The sequence below is a fragment of the Heptranchias perlo genome, chromosome 41 (genome assembly GCF_035084215.1).
Source record: "Heptranchias perlo isolate sHepPer1 chromosome 41, sHepPer1.hap1, whole genome shotgun sequence".
Classification (NCBI taxonomy): domain Eukaryota; kingdom Metazoa; phylum Chordata; class Chondrichthyes; order Hexanchiformes; family Hexanchidae; genus Heptranchias; species Heptranchias perlo.
Genome location: NC_090365.1, coordinates 14,412,284 through 14,429,319, shown reverse-complemented (window position 1 = coordinate 14,429,319; position 17,036 = coordinate 14,412,284). Strand labels below are relative to the sequence as shown.

At 40.7% G+C, this 17,036-nt stretch overlaps 1 protein-coding gene across 1 annotated transcript in view; it reads left to right on the top strand.

Annotated features, from left to right (window-relative positions):
- supt5h (SPT5 homolog, DSIF elongation factor subunit) overlaps window positions 1–17,036 on the top strand; it is a 91,832-nt gene that overhangs the window by 30,053 nt on the left and 44,743 nt on the right. Inside the window, exons 4-9 of the mRNA XM_067975145.1 lie at window positions 339–404; window positions 7,257–7,326; window positions 8,547–8,615; window positions 14,259–14,324; window positions 14,455–14,485; window positions 16,340–16,408. Coding sequence (XP_067831246.1) covers window positions 339–404; window positions 7,257–7,326; window positions 8,547–8,615; window positions 14,259–14,324; window positions 14,455–14,485; window positions 16,340–16,408 — 371 coding nt within the window. The remainder of the gene's footprint in view (window positions 1–338; window positions 405–7,256; window positions 7,327–8,546; window positions 8,616–14,258; window positions 14,325–14,454; window positions 14,486–16,339; window positions 16,409–17,036) is intronic.

Below are 17,036 nucleotides of genomic sequence, written 5' to 3'. Positions count from 1 at the left end.
TCAAGTGAGTCTAACCTTCCCATAACTACTCGCCGGCAAGGGTGGGTGCGGGGGGGTGTCACAAATATTTGAAGTTCAGTGAGTTTGCAGATGTGATTTTCATTTGGAAGTGATACAAATATTTTTAGTTTTAAAGTTGCACTGCTTAAAAATGATTTCTCCCTAACAATCTGTGTAATAGGTAGCGTCTTCGTGCCCATGGGAAATGCCATGAGAATCATTCTCAAAGATAATAAGTTGATCGCCAAAACAACCAATGCATTGTTTGCTTTTAAAAGGTAATTCATGGCCAAATGAATATCAGAAAAATTGAACTCTTTTTGTTTTTTTTTAAAAAGATGTGGACGATGAGTATGAAGATGAAGATCAGTGGGAGGATGGAGCTGAGGACATCCTTGAGAAAGGTTTGTCTAGTGCTGACATTATATACTTTGCTGATAGCAATCTGAAACATACTAACTTTGTGCAAATGTGATTTTCGCCATCTCTTCTGGTTTGTGTGTTTGACCAATACAGGTTTTTTTTGTAAACAAAATGTATAAAATGGCTCTTTGTATTCAGCTTTCACCTGTATATTTCCACTACATAAAGTAACTGAAAAATGTAAGAATTGGGGATAATGTCTTACTCATCACTCTGTTGGTCAAATAATATTTGGTTCACAAGTTAGACCTTGATTACATTAATAGGGTGTTGCTGGTATCCATATGTTAATAATAACTTATATAGTTATGTATTAATATACAGGCCAGAAGTGTTTGTGAGAATCTAGTTAATCACCTTATTCACAGGTACAGTAACTCATTCACATGCTAGTGATCCTGCACTAGGCTCACCAGCTATGACTTTAGATGGTAACCAGTTGATCTCCCCAAGCATCGTTCATGGGCAAGAATATTTTTTTAAGTTCTTTTCCTGTAACTGTGCCTCTGCTTCTATCCCACTCCCTCTTCGTCTTTCAGTTTGTCTTCCATTCTTCATCTTCTCTCGCTCTCTCTGTCTTTCACATACTTTCTCTCATTTCTCTCTCCCTCTTTCTGTAAGCCTCTCCTTCTGTCTATCTACTCTTTTAGTCTCCCATTCTCTGTGCCACTCATACGTTTCCTTTTACTGACGAGCTGCTGTAAAATGTGGGTGAGAGAGAAACTGGGGGCTGGGAATAGGAGGGAACAGGGGGACTGGACTGAGCCAGATGGTCTTCCTGCTGCTGTCATGGTGAATTAAGAGTCATGGCATTGTTCTGTACTGGGATGTCTGGGAGCTGCTGCAATACTCAGGTGAGAGAAACTAGGAGTCTGCGAGGAACTGGGCAGTGGCTGCCCTAGATGAATTTTGGGTCGGGAGAGTGGAGATGCTTTCGTTCAGATGAAACATTCAACTGCGGTCCTGTCTGCCTGTTCAGGTGAATGTTAAAGCTGTAGTGGGACAGTGATTGGATTGGTATTCTGGAAGGATGTGATTCAAATAGAGCGAAAGGGATCCTTCATCCATTCCTATCTTGTGAAAAGTTATCTATAAACCTAACTTGCTGTGCAATTATCCTCCATTATTGTACAACACAGCAGGCAATTTGAGGTCACAAGCAGGCGAGCCTTGTTTTAAGGATCACTAGTTGGTGATTCAACAGTATTGAGCTGGATTGAATGAGTGAAAGACCACAGATTAAACCAACATGATTCATTTTATTACATATTGTTAAATTGCTGGTTTGTAACATTTATGCTTGCTTCCTTTTAGTTACTGTGCAAAGGACAACTGAACCTAAGAACAACACACTTCAAAAGAAGTGTCTCACCTTTATTTGTTTCTAATTTCTGTGCACTCATTTATATAGTGAGCCCGTATTTGTTCCTGTATGTGTTACTAGTGTAATGCGTGTATATGTCTTGGTATCTAAGGCAGGACCTGAATTAGCCAATACAGTGAAAATATCCAATGTAGGGAGAAGAATAATTGCCCTTTTTAAAATAAAGATTTTTGTTTGAGAAATTTTAAAAAATGGAATTCTAAGTTGCCACTTTTGCTAACTTATTGGAAGTACCAAATTTAAATTACCAGCAAAATTTCCACCAATATGATACATTCTGTGTATTACCTATACAATCTGTACTTGGATGATGATATATTAAGTTCTTGCATTATCCAGTGGCATAAAAACCAGGACTGTAGGAGCTACTTCATCGCAACTTGTTTTCTGCAAAAATAAAAGCAATTTATATTTTTGCCTCCACATTCCTTTGTTTCACAGTCAGTGACTGTGGGAAGCAGAAATCTGGCTAGAACCAAACAGTGTTCTGTTTCCCTACTAACCATTCCTTGTGATTCTAAACCATGTAGACCAAAAAGCCTAGAGTCGGATGTGCTAAATTAGCTGACCTCATCCCAGGGCAGCAGTTGGTGCGATGTTTGGCCTTCATGCTGCAATTGGCTTGGTCCAAACAAAGCTAAACAAGGGTGCTCATGTGTGGACAGGGTCAGTCTCTGCTGAGCTGCCCTGGTGGTCAGTTAGCCTGCTGACAATCGCTGTCTATAATTGCATATGAAGAATGGCTACTTGGGTGAGGTAGCAAATGGGTCCCAGCACTTGTGGGACCAAACCTCAGCTGGAGTCAGCACCTTTAGGGAAAGAGGGCAGAAAATTGGGGGGGGGGGGGAAAGGTCTTATTATTTTCCCCAATGATCTGTGATTTTCAGCTTGGAAAATAATTTTTCCATCAACTTGCATGTTTGATCCGAGATTCTTTGAGTTGAACAGGTCCAGTGAACCACAGAGGAACAAATATAGGCATGTAAATAAAAGCAATCAAAAATGCAGAGTAACTGAAAGCAAGAATAAAAGTTTAGTATTTTTGAAAGTTTTTTTTTAAAAAAAAAAGAATTTTAGTTGCCCTTTCAAGCAGTAAATTTGCTTCCATGCCTTGTTTTCCAAATTATTGTCCTTACCATATAAGCTTACCACAATGAGGGGAACACTCACAGAATATATCCAGACTGTTTTGATAATTGATTTCAGCTTCTATATTTTGAGCTGACTTGCACTACTGGAACTTTTGCTATACAATAATTTTGATTTCTGCCAGGCATGAAAGAGAATTGCAGCAATACCACCACAATGGGCCCTTACATGGGCTGTTCCGACACATTCAATTGAAAATATTAGACTCTATTGGTGTGTATTAAAAAACATGCATATTCATGCAACAATATGTAGGACCTGGTCTAATTTCATTTTTAAGGAAGTAGTTGTGATGATCTCAAGCTATCTGATAAACCGCTGATGCAAGATAATTCAAGTGGAGCATCAAAAGTTGCCTTTTCTTAAAAATGAAAGGAAATGTACATTCTCAGAAAATTATGATCTTGAAACAGCACTGAGATATTGGGTGCACAAAGCACTTAACACATTTATATGAAATTCCTTTGTTTGCCATTTTAATGGCAACATTAAGTCATTTTAAAATGAACAGGTTATAACAGCAGACAAAGAAACCTCATACAAACTAATATTGCACAGTGCAATTTCACGGCCTACGTACCTAAATTATTTAAGAATTTAATAAAGCCAGAGAGTAAACCTGTTAATGGTTGACAGCTTTTCCATTTGTATTGATGTACTTTTGCAGTTAAAATCTCTTGCCATATGTTTAATTATGTAGGCATAAAACTAGACTGCTTTCACATCTCTATTCTAAAAAACACTAATTAGAGTGACACTTTTATATAAAGCTTATTTCTCAATCTTAGACTTCAGTACCTTTATTTCTTTGTGTGAGGGCCAGCTTTTTTGGAATTAAGTTGGTGCAGAGACATACCATGTAAAGCTGCAGAGAGGTACACTTCTGCCAAATAGATATGTCAGAGCCTTCACCAAATCAGTGCTTATGTGTGTAAAATATTTATATATACATTAAAAATCTTGCAAACAACTTGCACTTTTTGCATGCAAACCCTGCTCTGTTATCACGATTATTGGCACCCCGTTCTGTCATTTACCACTGCAAATTGCTATGTCAAAGTTTCCCATTCAATTTTGCAATGTCAGCTGCAGGCTTTGGCCACTAGGTGGCGCCAGGACAAGTTTTTGAAGACTAGCCATCTTGTATATAAAAAAGCTTATGTTCATCAACTAACTGGTCAACACATCCTCAAATTACTCATGTAGCTGATCACGATTATATTCCATGTCAGTGAGGCACAGGACTTGCACATTTTTTTTACTGCCTTGGAATATATGTTGACGGGTGTAGGTGGAGTACCGGGTGTTCTCACTATTGGTAACACTTGAACTATCGATGCATGTAGACCAAGATTCCAATCACTATGCTGAAACAGATTAATAGGGATGTTGTTTGAAAACTAAGCATGTTTTGTTTTAATAGGGCCTGGGTTTAATTAAAGCCCTAGTGAAATAGTAGTTTACCATTTCAGTCTGTGAGTGCTCGCTTTGAAAACCTGTCCATTTTGCCCTTGTATTTTTTTTCATTTTTGTTTTTAATACATCATACATTCCTGCTTATGTGCCATGTTTTAATTTTTATCCTTACATTTTTGTTCCCCCATTCACCATGTGATTGATTTTGGTGGTATTGTTTGGCTCTTTACTGTGTTGCCTTCTGAACAGAAGAAATTGAAGGTATGTGCCCGATTCTGCATATTGTTTTAGAGCTTTAAACATATTAGTCTATGGATTATAAATATTTAGGGCCTTGAAATAGCACTGTGTGAATATTAGCAAAATTCCTTTGTCCTCCATTTTAATGGATGAATTTGAGTAAACATTTCTGTTAAAGTAACAGCCGGAGCTTCGTATGTGCATGTTAAGCATTCATATGGGCCAACACCCATATGCTGTTAAAATAGTATGCACACTTATGATATATTCAGACACTAATATTTGCACGGGGTAATTTCAAGGCCAAGTGTGCTTATTTATGCAAGCTTTGGGTTGATTTACTTCGGCTGTAATTTAAAATTATATAGTGTACTACATGAAACCATCTGACAATATACTTTGCTTTCCTATAACCAAAGTGTCGTCTATCTTTTAATTTCTTTTGCTTGGTGGGCTGCTATGGTAATGGTTCAAGTTCTACTGCTGCTTGATATTCAGACTTGTTTGCCCCAAACTGAGTAAGACTAACAGTGCATGTTTATCTTCCTCAAGGATTGGTGGAGCGAGCGGGGATTGGAGTTTCTGTTTAAGCTCTTCAGTCCAGCTGCTGAGCTTCCAGCTAATTTCTGTATTTTCGTACCATTTTCATAGGAGACATCTGAATCATTTAAGTCAAAATCTTTAGTTTCCTCTCAATTATACTAGTAAAAGAAATTGTTTTTAAATCAAAAACAGAATACAATAGAAAGCTAACATGGGATGACCTCCTGCACTTGACTTTCTAGTGTGATCTACTGTAGATTGTTGGTGGGTGTTCCATACAGGCAGCGTTCTTAATGATCCTCTTTGCACCATTCTCTGCTTGAGAAGGTGATGGGCAATCTGCTCCAAGATCGCCACACCTACCACTCTTGATCTGTCTGTTGAGCTATGAGAGCAGCCTGGGATTACTTGTCTGTCAGTTTTGCTTCCTTCCTTAAGTGAAGCACTCAGCATCCTTGCATTGACTTTGCAATAGGAATTCACTGCAAGGGGAATTGCTTACTGCAGTGCCCACTTTCCTTTAAAAGGACATTGCCGGTCGATTCATGAATGACCATGCAGGAAGAGATTGTATTTTTTTTCCCCCAATGTAGGAATACAGCCTGTGTAAATATCTCAAATTTGGAAATATCAAAGTTTTTTTTATTAAAAGGGGACAGAAACAAAACAAAGATTTTTATATGCTTTCATTGTTTTGTGATTAATTGACATTCACTTAAGAAGTAGTATTAATATGACTGGCTGATTTGATAAAAAGGGCAAATTTCTTTGTGTGAGGTGACTTCCACAGCTTCTCTTCATGGATAAATCAGCCTTGTGTTCCCCCTGCCCCCCTGATCTATTTACATTCTTGGGAGTTTCCCACCACTGTTTGCTTCTTCTGAAAAGGGAGACTTGCTTTTGAATCTTTGCCAGTGCTGTTTCCTAGCTAGTTCCTAAGAGATGGATAACTAGCTGTCTCCTTAGTTTAAAGGCATACACACAGTGGGAAATCATGAAGCCGTGGTGTGCCATTGTAGACTGCTGATGGGCTAGGCTGCTGTGCATTCCTTTTAAACTTTTGCTGTGTGCCTGCTAAATTACACTTCCAGCTAAGTGTACTCTACTGATTTAACTGGGAACTGATTTCATTGGCTGGATGTAGCTCTCAAAAACCCACATATGGTTATAAACTAAATGTGTTAATTGCTGTAGTTGTTGGGCTCTTGACATTTATAGCATGCTTTAAATAGTGGCAAAAGGAACATCAAAGTATTGGCTTCCTCTGTTCGTCACATTGGATCAAATATGGGGTGGTTAATTAACTGACAAATTTAAAATGCCGAGTCTTTTAATCGATTACTTCCAAGTGTTCTCTATGTAGAGTGAGTTTGCATAAGTTATAAAATAGGGTTCAAGTCCCACGGCTACATATTACTTTGAAGTACTTGCCATACATGAGATGTTTTATCAGTTATTGCTTGGGGTACAGAACGTCTATCTTATGAGAAACGTAGCCTTGTTTATGATGCCCTATTACAAATGAGTCCTGTTTCCTGATAGTGTTTATAAAGAAGCTTGTAGTTTTAGCTGTCTGCCAGAAGAGGTTACAATTCAGTCAGTAACTGCTAGCTTCTGCTTAAAAAGCATGGAACAAGAATAATGACCGCGCTCCAGTGTGTCAATTGCAGCTGTTTACCTCATGCTTCTATTCTGTGGGTACATTTCAATTAAAATCCTTTATAAATTTGCAAGTTGCTCTTCACCCAAGGCCCTTTTAAAAATAAAATCCCTGGATGTGACTTTGCATTGGGCTTTGCCGTATGTAATTTAGGGTTAGTTCTGGGTTTCCATCTCATTTAAAAATGTTGTCTAATTGCGCAAATAGCGTGATTCATTCCTGAATATTGATTTGAGCCCCAGTTTATGCTTGGTTGATGGAACCTGAGTTGATCTGTCTGCCTTTGTAGATATTTAACCCTTGTATTGTTGAGGGAACTACAACTTGGAAGGGGCAAAAATTTAAAGTCCAACCATGCAATAATAGCTAATCGGCGGACAAGTAGGGGTTAATTTGTCTGCTGATATGTTGCCTCTTCATCTGGTTTATTGTACTCTGTAGCTTCCAACATTGACAACCTGGTCCTTGATGAAGATCACTCAGGAGCAAGAAGACTGTTGAATCACTGGAGGTAACTTTTTTTTTACCTTCCCCATAAGTTTTAGGGAGAACCTCTCCATCTCAGGCCTCCCCCTCATAATGTTGCCACCAGGCCATATGTCAACTTTAGCCAAGAAAGTGGACGATCTACTCCTGTGCTTCCAACAATACTGGCCAAACGGAGGTATTTGAGTGGCCTGAGAATTCTCTCACTCTTACTTTGCCTCCCACAGTGACATTGCTGAGATGGGAATTTGTGTTCGTATATATGGGATATAAATTATATTATAGAAATCCTTGTAATGCACTCTCAATTTATCCTTTCCCATAAAAATGCAGGTTTATCTATAATTGATCTGTTATGGTCTTTGGACATATATTGCAACACCTGCTGTAATAATTCCCCATTTAGTTGTGCCATGGTTCTTTACCTAATCCATTTAATTAAGATTTTAATGTATTGTGTTAGCAGAATGCCCACTCCTGATCACCAATCAGTGACTCCTGCTGGAAAGTGGAGATGTGGTGAGGTCAGGATCGATCTTGGCTCTGTTGCTCTCCTTTCCACAGCCAGATGGCATGCTGAGACTCACTGTCCCAGATGACGGGCGAAGAATGGTCACTTAGGCAAGCTACGAGAAAGCCTCTGCCACCTATGGCCCTGCAGCTCAGTAAAGCACTGCAATTTTAGGAGAGCAGAGAAAATTCTTTTAAAGTTTTAATGAATGCTAAAAGTTTTTACACATCAGTAACTAACTTGACTTCCATTACTTTGAAAAACCAAACCTCTTCCAACTTGTGACTGTGAATGAAAACCATTCGCTGATGCTGCTTTTATGCTATACTGTCGTTTTCAGCTGCTTAATTGTTAATATTTGTATTTCATAATTGTTGCGCTGGCACAGAATCACTATCACAGAATCACAACAGAAAACACTTTTGTCACAGTACAGTCAAGGGCTATGAAAATTCCCCTTTTTTTAATTTTGAATTTGGCGTGTGCAGTTAATGCGGACAGCTCAGCAAGCATCGGGAACAAAAAAATGAGAGGAGCAGTGAGTCGAGGGCCCCACCCATTCAAACGTGAAAAGCCCAGGTGGAAACTCTGCTTCAGAGTTATGTACGGTCCCAGCTATAGTGTGATTTTAGTTGTGACTGTAATTGAATATGTTGAAATAATCATGGTATACCCTTATGTTGTACCTGCAATGCTAATAATTCATGCAGCTAATAATTCAATTAATTTTGCAGAGACAAAAGAGAAGAGGAACTTGGTGAATATTATATGAATAAATATGCCAAGCCAACGGCAGGAGACCAGTAAGTATTCTGTTTCTTGGACATGTTTTTAAAAAAAATTTAGTAAATCTTACGATTCTATACCCATTGCATTGTAGAACTTGAGGACAGACATCATTTCATAGTTGGTATGGCTCAGGAGGAGGCCATTCAGCCCACCGTGCCTGTGCCGGCTCTTTGAAAGAGCTATCCAATTAGCCCCATTCCACTTCTCTTTCCCAATAGACCTGTAAATTTTTCCCCTTCAAGTATTTATCCAATTCCCTTTTAAAATCTGCTTCCACCACCCTTTCAGGCAGTGCATTCCAGATCATCACAAGTTGCAGCGTAAAAAAAATGATTCCTCTTGTTGCCTCTGGCCCGTTTGCCGATCACCTTAATTCTGTGTCCTCTGGTTACCGACCCTTCGGCCACTGGAAACAGTTTCCCATTATTTACTCTATCGAAACCATTCATGATTTTGAACACTTCTATCAAATCTCCCCTTGACCTTCTCTGTTCCAAGGAGAATAGCCCCAGCTTCTCCAGTCTCTGCACATGGTTGAAGTCCCTCATCCCTGGTACCATTCTAGTAAATCTCTTCTGCACCCTCTATAAGGCCTTGACGTCCTTCCTAAAGTGTAGTGCCCAGAATTGAACACAACACTCCAGCTGCGGCCTAACTAGTGTTGTGTAAAGGTTTAGTATAACTTCCTTGCTTTTGTACTCTATGCCTCTATTTATAAAGCCAAGGATCCCACATGCTTTTTTAGCAGCCTTCTCAACTTGACCTGCCACCTTCAAAGATTTGTGTACATACTTCACCAGGTCTCTATTCCTGCACTCCCTTTAAAATTGTACCATTTAGTTTATATTGCCTCTCCTCATTCTTCCTACTAAAATGTATCGCTTCATACTTTTGTGTCAAATTTCATCTGCCGTGTGTCTGCCCATTTCACCAGACCTGTGTCCTGAAGTCAGTTACTATCCTCCACATTGTTTACTATATTTCTGAGTTTTGTGTCATCTGCAAACTTTGCAATTATACCCAAGTCCAGGTCATTAATATATATCAAAAAGAGCAGTGGTCCTAATACTGACCCCTGGGGAACACCACTGTAAACTTCCCTCCAGTGTGAAAAACGTTCATCACTACTCTCTGCTTTCTATCCATTAGCCAATTTTGTATCCATGCTGCCACTGTCCCTTTTAATCCCATGGGATTATTAATTTGCTAACAAGTCTATTATGTGGTACTTTAGCAAATGCCTTTTGAAAGTCCATATACATAACATTGTTGTGGGAAAAAATCACCAGTCTGACTCCGAGTGGTGATTTTTTTCCCACAACAACATCAACCGCACTACCCTCATCAACCCTCTCCGTTACTTCATCAAAGAATCAATCAAGTTAGTCAAACACGATTTCCTTTAACAAATCTGTGCTGACTCTTATTTATTTATTAGCCCAAGTGCCAATTAATTTTGTCCCAAATTGTTGTGTCTCAAAGTTTTCCCACCATCAATGTTAGGCTGACTGGCCTGTAATTGTCGGGTTTATCCCTCTCCCCTTTTTGAATAGGGGTGAAACATTTGCAATCCTACTGTCCCCATATCTAAGGAGGATTGGAAGATTGTGACCAGAGCCTCTGCAATTTCCACCCTTACTTCCCTCAGTAACCGAGGATGCATCCCATCTAGACCGGGTGACATTTCTACCTTGAGTCCTGCCAATCTTTTAAGTATCTCCTCTTTATCTATTTTTATCCTATCCAATGGCCCCACTACCTCCCCCTTTACTGTTACAATGGCAGCATCCTCTTCTCTAGTGAAGACCGATGCGAAGTATTCATTAGTACCTCAGGCATGCCCACTGCCTCCACAAGAAGATCTTGCTTTTTGTCCCTAATCGGTCCCACCCTTCCTTTGACTACCCTTTTACTATTTATATATTTATAAAAGACTTTTGGGCTCCCTTTTATGTTAGCTGCTAACCTATTCTCATACTCTCTCTCTTCCCTGCTTATTCCCTTTTTTAGATCTCCTCTGTACTTCCTGTATTCAACTTGGTTTTCTACATATATTATATATACATTTGTCATAAGCCTCCTTTTTCTGTTTCATTTTAATCGTTATATCTTTAGTCATCCAGGGAGCTCTAACTTTGGATGCCCTTCCTTTCCCCCTCTTGGGAATGTGTCTACTCTGTCCCCAAACCATTTCCTCCTTGAAGGCTTCCCATTGTTTAATTACTATGTTTCCTACAAATTTTTGACTCCAATCCACCTGGGCAAGATCCCTTTTTAACTCGCTGAAATTAGCCCTCCTCCAGTTAAGTATTTTCACATTTGATTGTTCCTTGTCCTTTTCCATAACTATTCTAAACCTAATGATATTATGATCACTGTTCTCCAAATGCTCCTCCACTGAAACATACTCCACCTGCCCCACTTCATTCCCCTGAACTAGATCCAGCACTGCTTTCTTCCTGGTTGGGTTGGAAACACACTGATCAAGAAAGTTCTCTTGTACACATTTCAACCTCCTATTTAACCTTTACACTTTCACTATCCCATCTTTATTGGGATAATTGAAGTCCCCCATTATCATTACTATAGTTCTTGCATCTTTCTGTAACTTGCCTGCAAATTTGCTTCTCTATCTCCTTCCCACTATTTGGTGGCCTATAGTCCTCACCCAGCAGCGTAACAGCTCCTCTATTGTTCCTTAATTCTAACCAAATAGATTCTGTCTTTGATCCCTCAGCTACATCATCCCTTTCCAGTGGTCAATATTTTTTGAACACCATCTTGCTTTGCCACTTTAGTGTGGGAAATAAGGTTTTTAACATTATCATCACAATCAAGGGATCAAACAAGCGGTCTCCACCTTGCACGAGGCCACAATGGTGGGTAACAAAGACCAGGACGATTAACTAGAAATTCCGTAGAGGTTTGATGGGAGAAATGCCTTTTTCTTGTTCCAAGCGTTCTTGAGTTCTAACCAATTATTCATCATCAATTCCGGTAGGAGCCATATCTGTGAAACTACATTGATGAGTCCAGAGAATCTGTTGTAGCTTTGAACATATCCCAAGCATTGAGTCTACCGCACAGAATGGGCCATTCAGCCCACCTTGTCTATGCCGGTGTTTATGCTCCACACGAGCCTCCTCCCACCCCTCTTCATCTAACTCTATCCACATACTATTCTATCCCTTTCTCCCTCGTGCTTATCTAGGTTTCCCTTAAATGCATCTATGCTATTTGCTTCAGCTGCTCCTTGTGATAGGACGATCCACATTACCACCACTCTTTGGGTAAAGGAATTTCTCCTGAATTGCCTGTTGGATTTATTAGTGACTATCTTACATTTATGACCTCAAGTTTTGGACTCTCCCACAAGTAGAATCATTTTCTGTATGTCTACCCTATCAAACCATTTTGTTATCTTAACGACCTATCAGCCTTCTCTTTTCTAGAGAAAAGAGCTCCAGCCTGTTCGGCCTTTCCTGGTAAATATATACTCTCAGTTCTGGTATCATCCTTGTGAATCTTTTTTGTACCCTCTCCAATGCCTCTATATCCTTTTTATAATATAGAGACCAGAACTGAGCACAATACTCTCAAGTGTGGTCTAACCAAGGTTCTGTACAAGTTTAACATAATTTCTTTGCTTTTCAATTCTATCCCTCTAGAAATGAACCCTTGGTTTGCTTTTTTTATGGCCTTATCAACCTGTGTCGATACTTTTAGTGATTTGTGTATCTGTACCCCAAGACCCCTTTGCTCCTTTATCCCATTTAGACTCTTATTATCCAAGCAGTACGTGGCTTCCTTATTCTTCCTACTAAATGCACCAGCTCATGTTTATCTATATTGAAATTCATTTGCAGGGTTTTGTATTAAAATATTACATGGTATTCAATCTGGTAAGATAAACGTGAGTTTATCTTTTATGGCTGGAGGGTTTTTTCCACTCGTCTCTGTCATGTAACACCAGGCAATAGTGACCCTGGACCAGGGAGAAGTTAATCAGCTGACAGGAAGAAGGGATTGTAATAAGATATTGTGTAATCTTTGTTTTACAGAGATATGAACCTTCATTTTAAATTTACATTTTCATATACAGCCCTAAACCCTTAGCTGAGATTGCGTTGTATTGCCTCAGCTCTCTTTTCACTAGCCATGCTTAGCTTGCTCTGGTCCAGCAATTCCACTTCAGTGCACTCTTCTGCAGATAAGCCTCTTCATGTCAAAGATCATGTCTGTGTTCCCGCTTCCCAAATCCATGCCCATCTTTCCCGCAACTTCATGTTTGAACCCCTCCAATCAGGTTTCCCCTGCCACAGCATTGAAATGGCTCTTACCAAAGTCACAAATGACATCCTATATGACTGTGACCGTGGTAAACTATCCCTCCTTGTCCTTCTCGACCTGTCTGCAACCTTTGACACTGTTGACCACACAATCCTCCTTCAATGTCTCTCCTCTGTTGTCCAGCTGGGTGAGACTGCCCTTGCCTTGTTCCATTCTTATCTATCCAGTCGAAGTCGGGGAATCACCTGCAATGGCTTCTCTTCCCGCTCCCACACCATTACCTCTGGAGTCCTCCAAGGATCTATCCTTGCCCCCGCTTATTTCTCATCTACATGTTGTCCCTCGGCGATATCATCCGAAAACATAGCCTAAGGTTCCACGTTTACACTGACGACACCCAGCTCTACCTCATCACCACCACCTCTCTTGACCTCTCCACTGTTATAGATTTTTCACACTGCTTGACCAACATCCAGTACTGGATAAGCAGAAATTTCCTCCGATTAAATATTGGGAGGACTGAAGCCATTGTCTTCAGTCCCTGCCTCAAACGTCATTCCCTAGCTACCGACTCCATCCCCCTCTCCCTGGCCACTATCTGAGGCTGAACCAGATCGTTTGCAACCTCGGCATCCTATTTGACCCTGGCCGAGCTTCTGACCCAATATCCTCTCCTTCACCAAGACTGCCTACTTCCACCACCGTAACATCGCCCATCTCCGCCCCTGCCTCAGCTCATCTGTGGCTGAAACCCTCATCCATGCCTTTGTTACCTCTAGACACGCCTATTCCACTGCTCTCCTGGCCGGCCTCCCACTTTGCATCCTCCGTAAACTTGAGCTCACCCAAAACTCTGCTACCCATATCCTAACTCGTACCAAGTCCCGTCCACCCACCGCCCCTCTACTCGCTGACCTACATTGGCTCCCGGTCCGGCAATGCCTCGATTTTAAAATTCTCATCCTTGTTTTCAGATCCCTCCGTGGCCTCACCCCTCCCTATCTCTGTAACCTCCTCCAGCCCTACAACCCTCCTAGATCTCTGTGCTCCTCCAATTCTGGCCTCTTGCGCATCCCTGATTTTCATCGCCCCCCCACAGCCTTCAGCTGCCTTGGCCCTAAGCTCTGGAATTCCCTCCCTAAACCCCTCCACCTCTCCACCTCTCTCTCCTCATTTAGGACGCTCCTTTAAAACCGACCTCTTTGACCAACTTGTCCTAATATCTCCTTATGTGGCTCGGCATCAAATTTTCTTTGATAGTTGCTGCTGTGAAGTGCCTTAGAAGGTTTTACTATGTTAAAGGCGCTATTTAAATGCTCGTTGTTCTGTGCAGTTTTGTACCTGCTAACTTCTCCCTCTTGTATTAGTTTCTACGGTGCATCAGATGAACTCTCGGATGACATCACGCAGCAGCAGTTACTGCCTGGTGTAAAGTAAGTGATTTTTTTATTAAACAGAAACTAAATTTTTCAAAATTTGAAATATATGTAATTATATTTGCCTAAGTCAACATACATTGTCTGGTCTAATTCTATTTTGTTTTTTTTCTCTCTACTTGCACAGAGATCCCAATTTGTGGACCGTGAAATGTAAGGTATGGTTGTTCACAGCTGCACAAGCTAAATGCTTAAAACTGTGGGGCTTATGCATTTCTGGGGAATATGTCAAATATTGCAGGAAATATGTCAAATATTGCAGGAAATGCTTCTGCACAATTTTATAAATATCTAGCAACAAGTTATTACTATTGCTATGATTCCACCCTGTTGCACCACAGATCGTTTAACATTTGAAAAGATAACCCTTGCTGCAGACTTAAAATTTCTAGAGAACAGGTTTTTAATAAAAAAACAGTAGCCTTTTCTCCTGCCCATTTTCTCAAATGAAGGTGTTGACTCCTTGCTCGGGGCATAGTTTCACAAGGCTGGTCACACTGCAGAACCCCGCTCAAGTGGCTACTCTATGTGCGAACCTGCAGTTCGACTGTAGGAGCATTATGAATGAGTGAGGTCAATTCTGACCCTGCCGTCCACAGTAGAGGTCGCTGGGTAGTGATCAGGAGCAGGAATCCTGGCCGATATTTCTCCTTCTGGGGAACATCCTATTATAATTCTTCACTAGCTACTGGAATGCAGCGGAACCTGTTTCAATGATAGACTGGTTCAGATAGAAATTCTAACTTCCCACTCTTTTTTTGCTGCTATGCTAGCTTTGACATGTTGCTGTAAGTCCTACCTGTGGTGTTGTTTCAATCAAATGTGCTGCTTCATTTATATTGATAACTGCCATTTAAGCTGTGGCCAGAGCTGAAGAATTAGTTTTAAAATCTGTGTTCCTTCTTCCAAAAGTTAATATTATAAATATGGAACTGTAACTTTGCAAATCTGCCGTATTAAAGATGACTCCATAATTTTAACCCCCAAAGGCGGGTGGGGTGTAAAAATAGTGAAATAGTTGATTTTTGGAGCAGGACTGCATCCCGGCTCCAATGCGCCCACTTCTGGTTTAACCCAGGCCTGTTAGGATGCACACGCAACAGAAACCTGGAAGTCCCGTCCCCACTTAAAGGCAGCAGGCCGATGCTTAAAGGGGGCACTGTACCTCATTTCGATAGCTGAGGCACTGGTGGACCAATCAGGCTGGCTGCAGGGCGCAAAACCCGGAAGTAAAATTAATGCCCTCATTAAGGTTGCGATTGCAGATTGAGGCCCGACAACTTAACTTCCGGGTTTCGCGGCCAATTATCTTCCCCCGCTCCCTTCCTGCCTCCATGTGAAAATCATGCCCCATGTCTCTAACCGACCATTATTACGATTTCACAGAATCATAAGGCAGCTTGTTGGGCTGTTGATAGGTATGAGAGATAGTGGAGTTGGAACTCAGTCCTTTGGGACTGGCCAGGTGGGTGGAAATTGTCTTTTGCAGTCCTCTAAATTCCTGTGTTCTTAAGGACATTGGGACATATTGGAATGGGGGTAGTTACAAAGTACATCCAGTGATGCATCAGGAGTAACCAGGAGCTTGTTTGATTGCCTTAGGTAGATAGGATGCATTTTTCCTGAAGTTGGCCACACATTTTGTTTTTTCTTATGCCTTGCGAGGAATTGGAATCAATTGTGGAATACAGTGCACCATCTAACGTGTAATGTGGGCATTTCTGGACTTGACTGGTCATTTTGTACTCTCTTTATTTGTGACTACGGGCATTAAGCATTTATAGATTGCTTGAACTTGCATCTTGAAGGTTGTTTTCATCGAGAAACACAGAACAAGCACAGAACATGCACCCATTCATGTTTAGTACTGCATATAAGAATCTATCAGTGGTCAGCACTGTTATTGTAACACTTTTGTGCAAATCCTTCTTTTAAAAAAGAAGTTGATCTAAAATTCTATGATTTGTAGTTGGTGAAATTTCGGATTAGTTGATATATTTTTCCTTTTCCAGATTGGTGAGGAACGGGCGACTGCTATTTCACTGATGAGGAAGTATGTCGCCTATCAGTTTACAGATTCAGTAGGTACCTTTTTATCATTCTTGAACAACAAATGTAGTCGGAGTTAGCCACTAGACACATGTGAGAATTCTGGGGTGAATTTTCCATGCTGCTTTTTTTTTATTGAGGACTAGGCTGTTTTGTATTTTTCTTCCCTGTTATCAAGATATAAAAAAAAATCTTGCATTTATGTAGTGACTTATGATATGGAAATGTTTCAAAAGTTTTGCACAATGTTGGATTGTCCTCATGCTGTGCATCATTCACGATGAACAAGGCACTGTGAAACCAACTGCTAGAAGGTGTGGGAGAGTGATGGGGGATAACTTCCTATCCTATTAAACACGCCCTCCGTAGCCTGGCCTCTACTTGGTGTTCATCACACCAATACATGTCAGGCTAGTCATGGGTTCAAGCACATCAACACGTGCCTCGCCATTTCCTTTTTCCCCCCGTTTCTGATGAAGGCATTTCTGTTGGTGGGACACATTCCATGAATGCCAGCAGCCTTTCTCGGGTCCCCATTCTGCACGTGTGAGCCCATACAGGGAGTATCCGCAGGTTATTCAATTGTCAAGATTATAGCCGAGCTCAGTCTTGTCCCCACTGATGTCCAGTGGAATAGCGAGTGGTGACCTTGACAGTTCT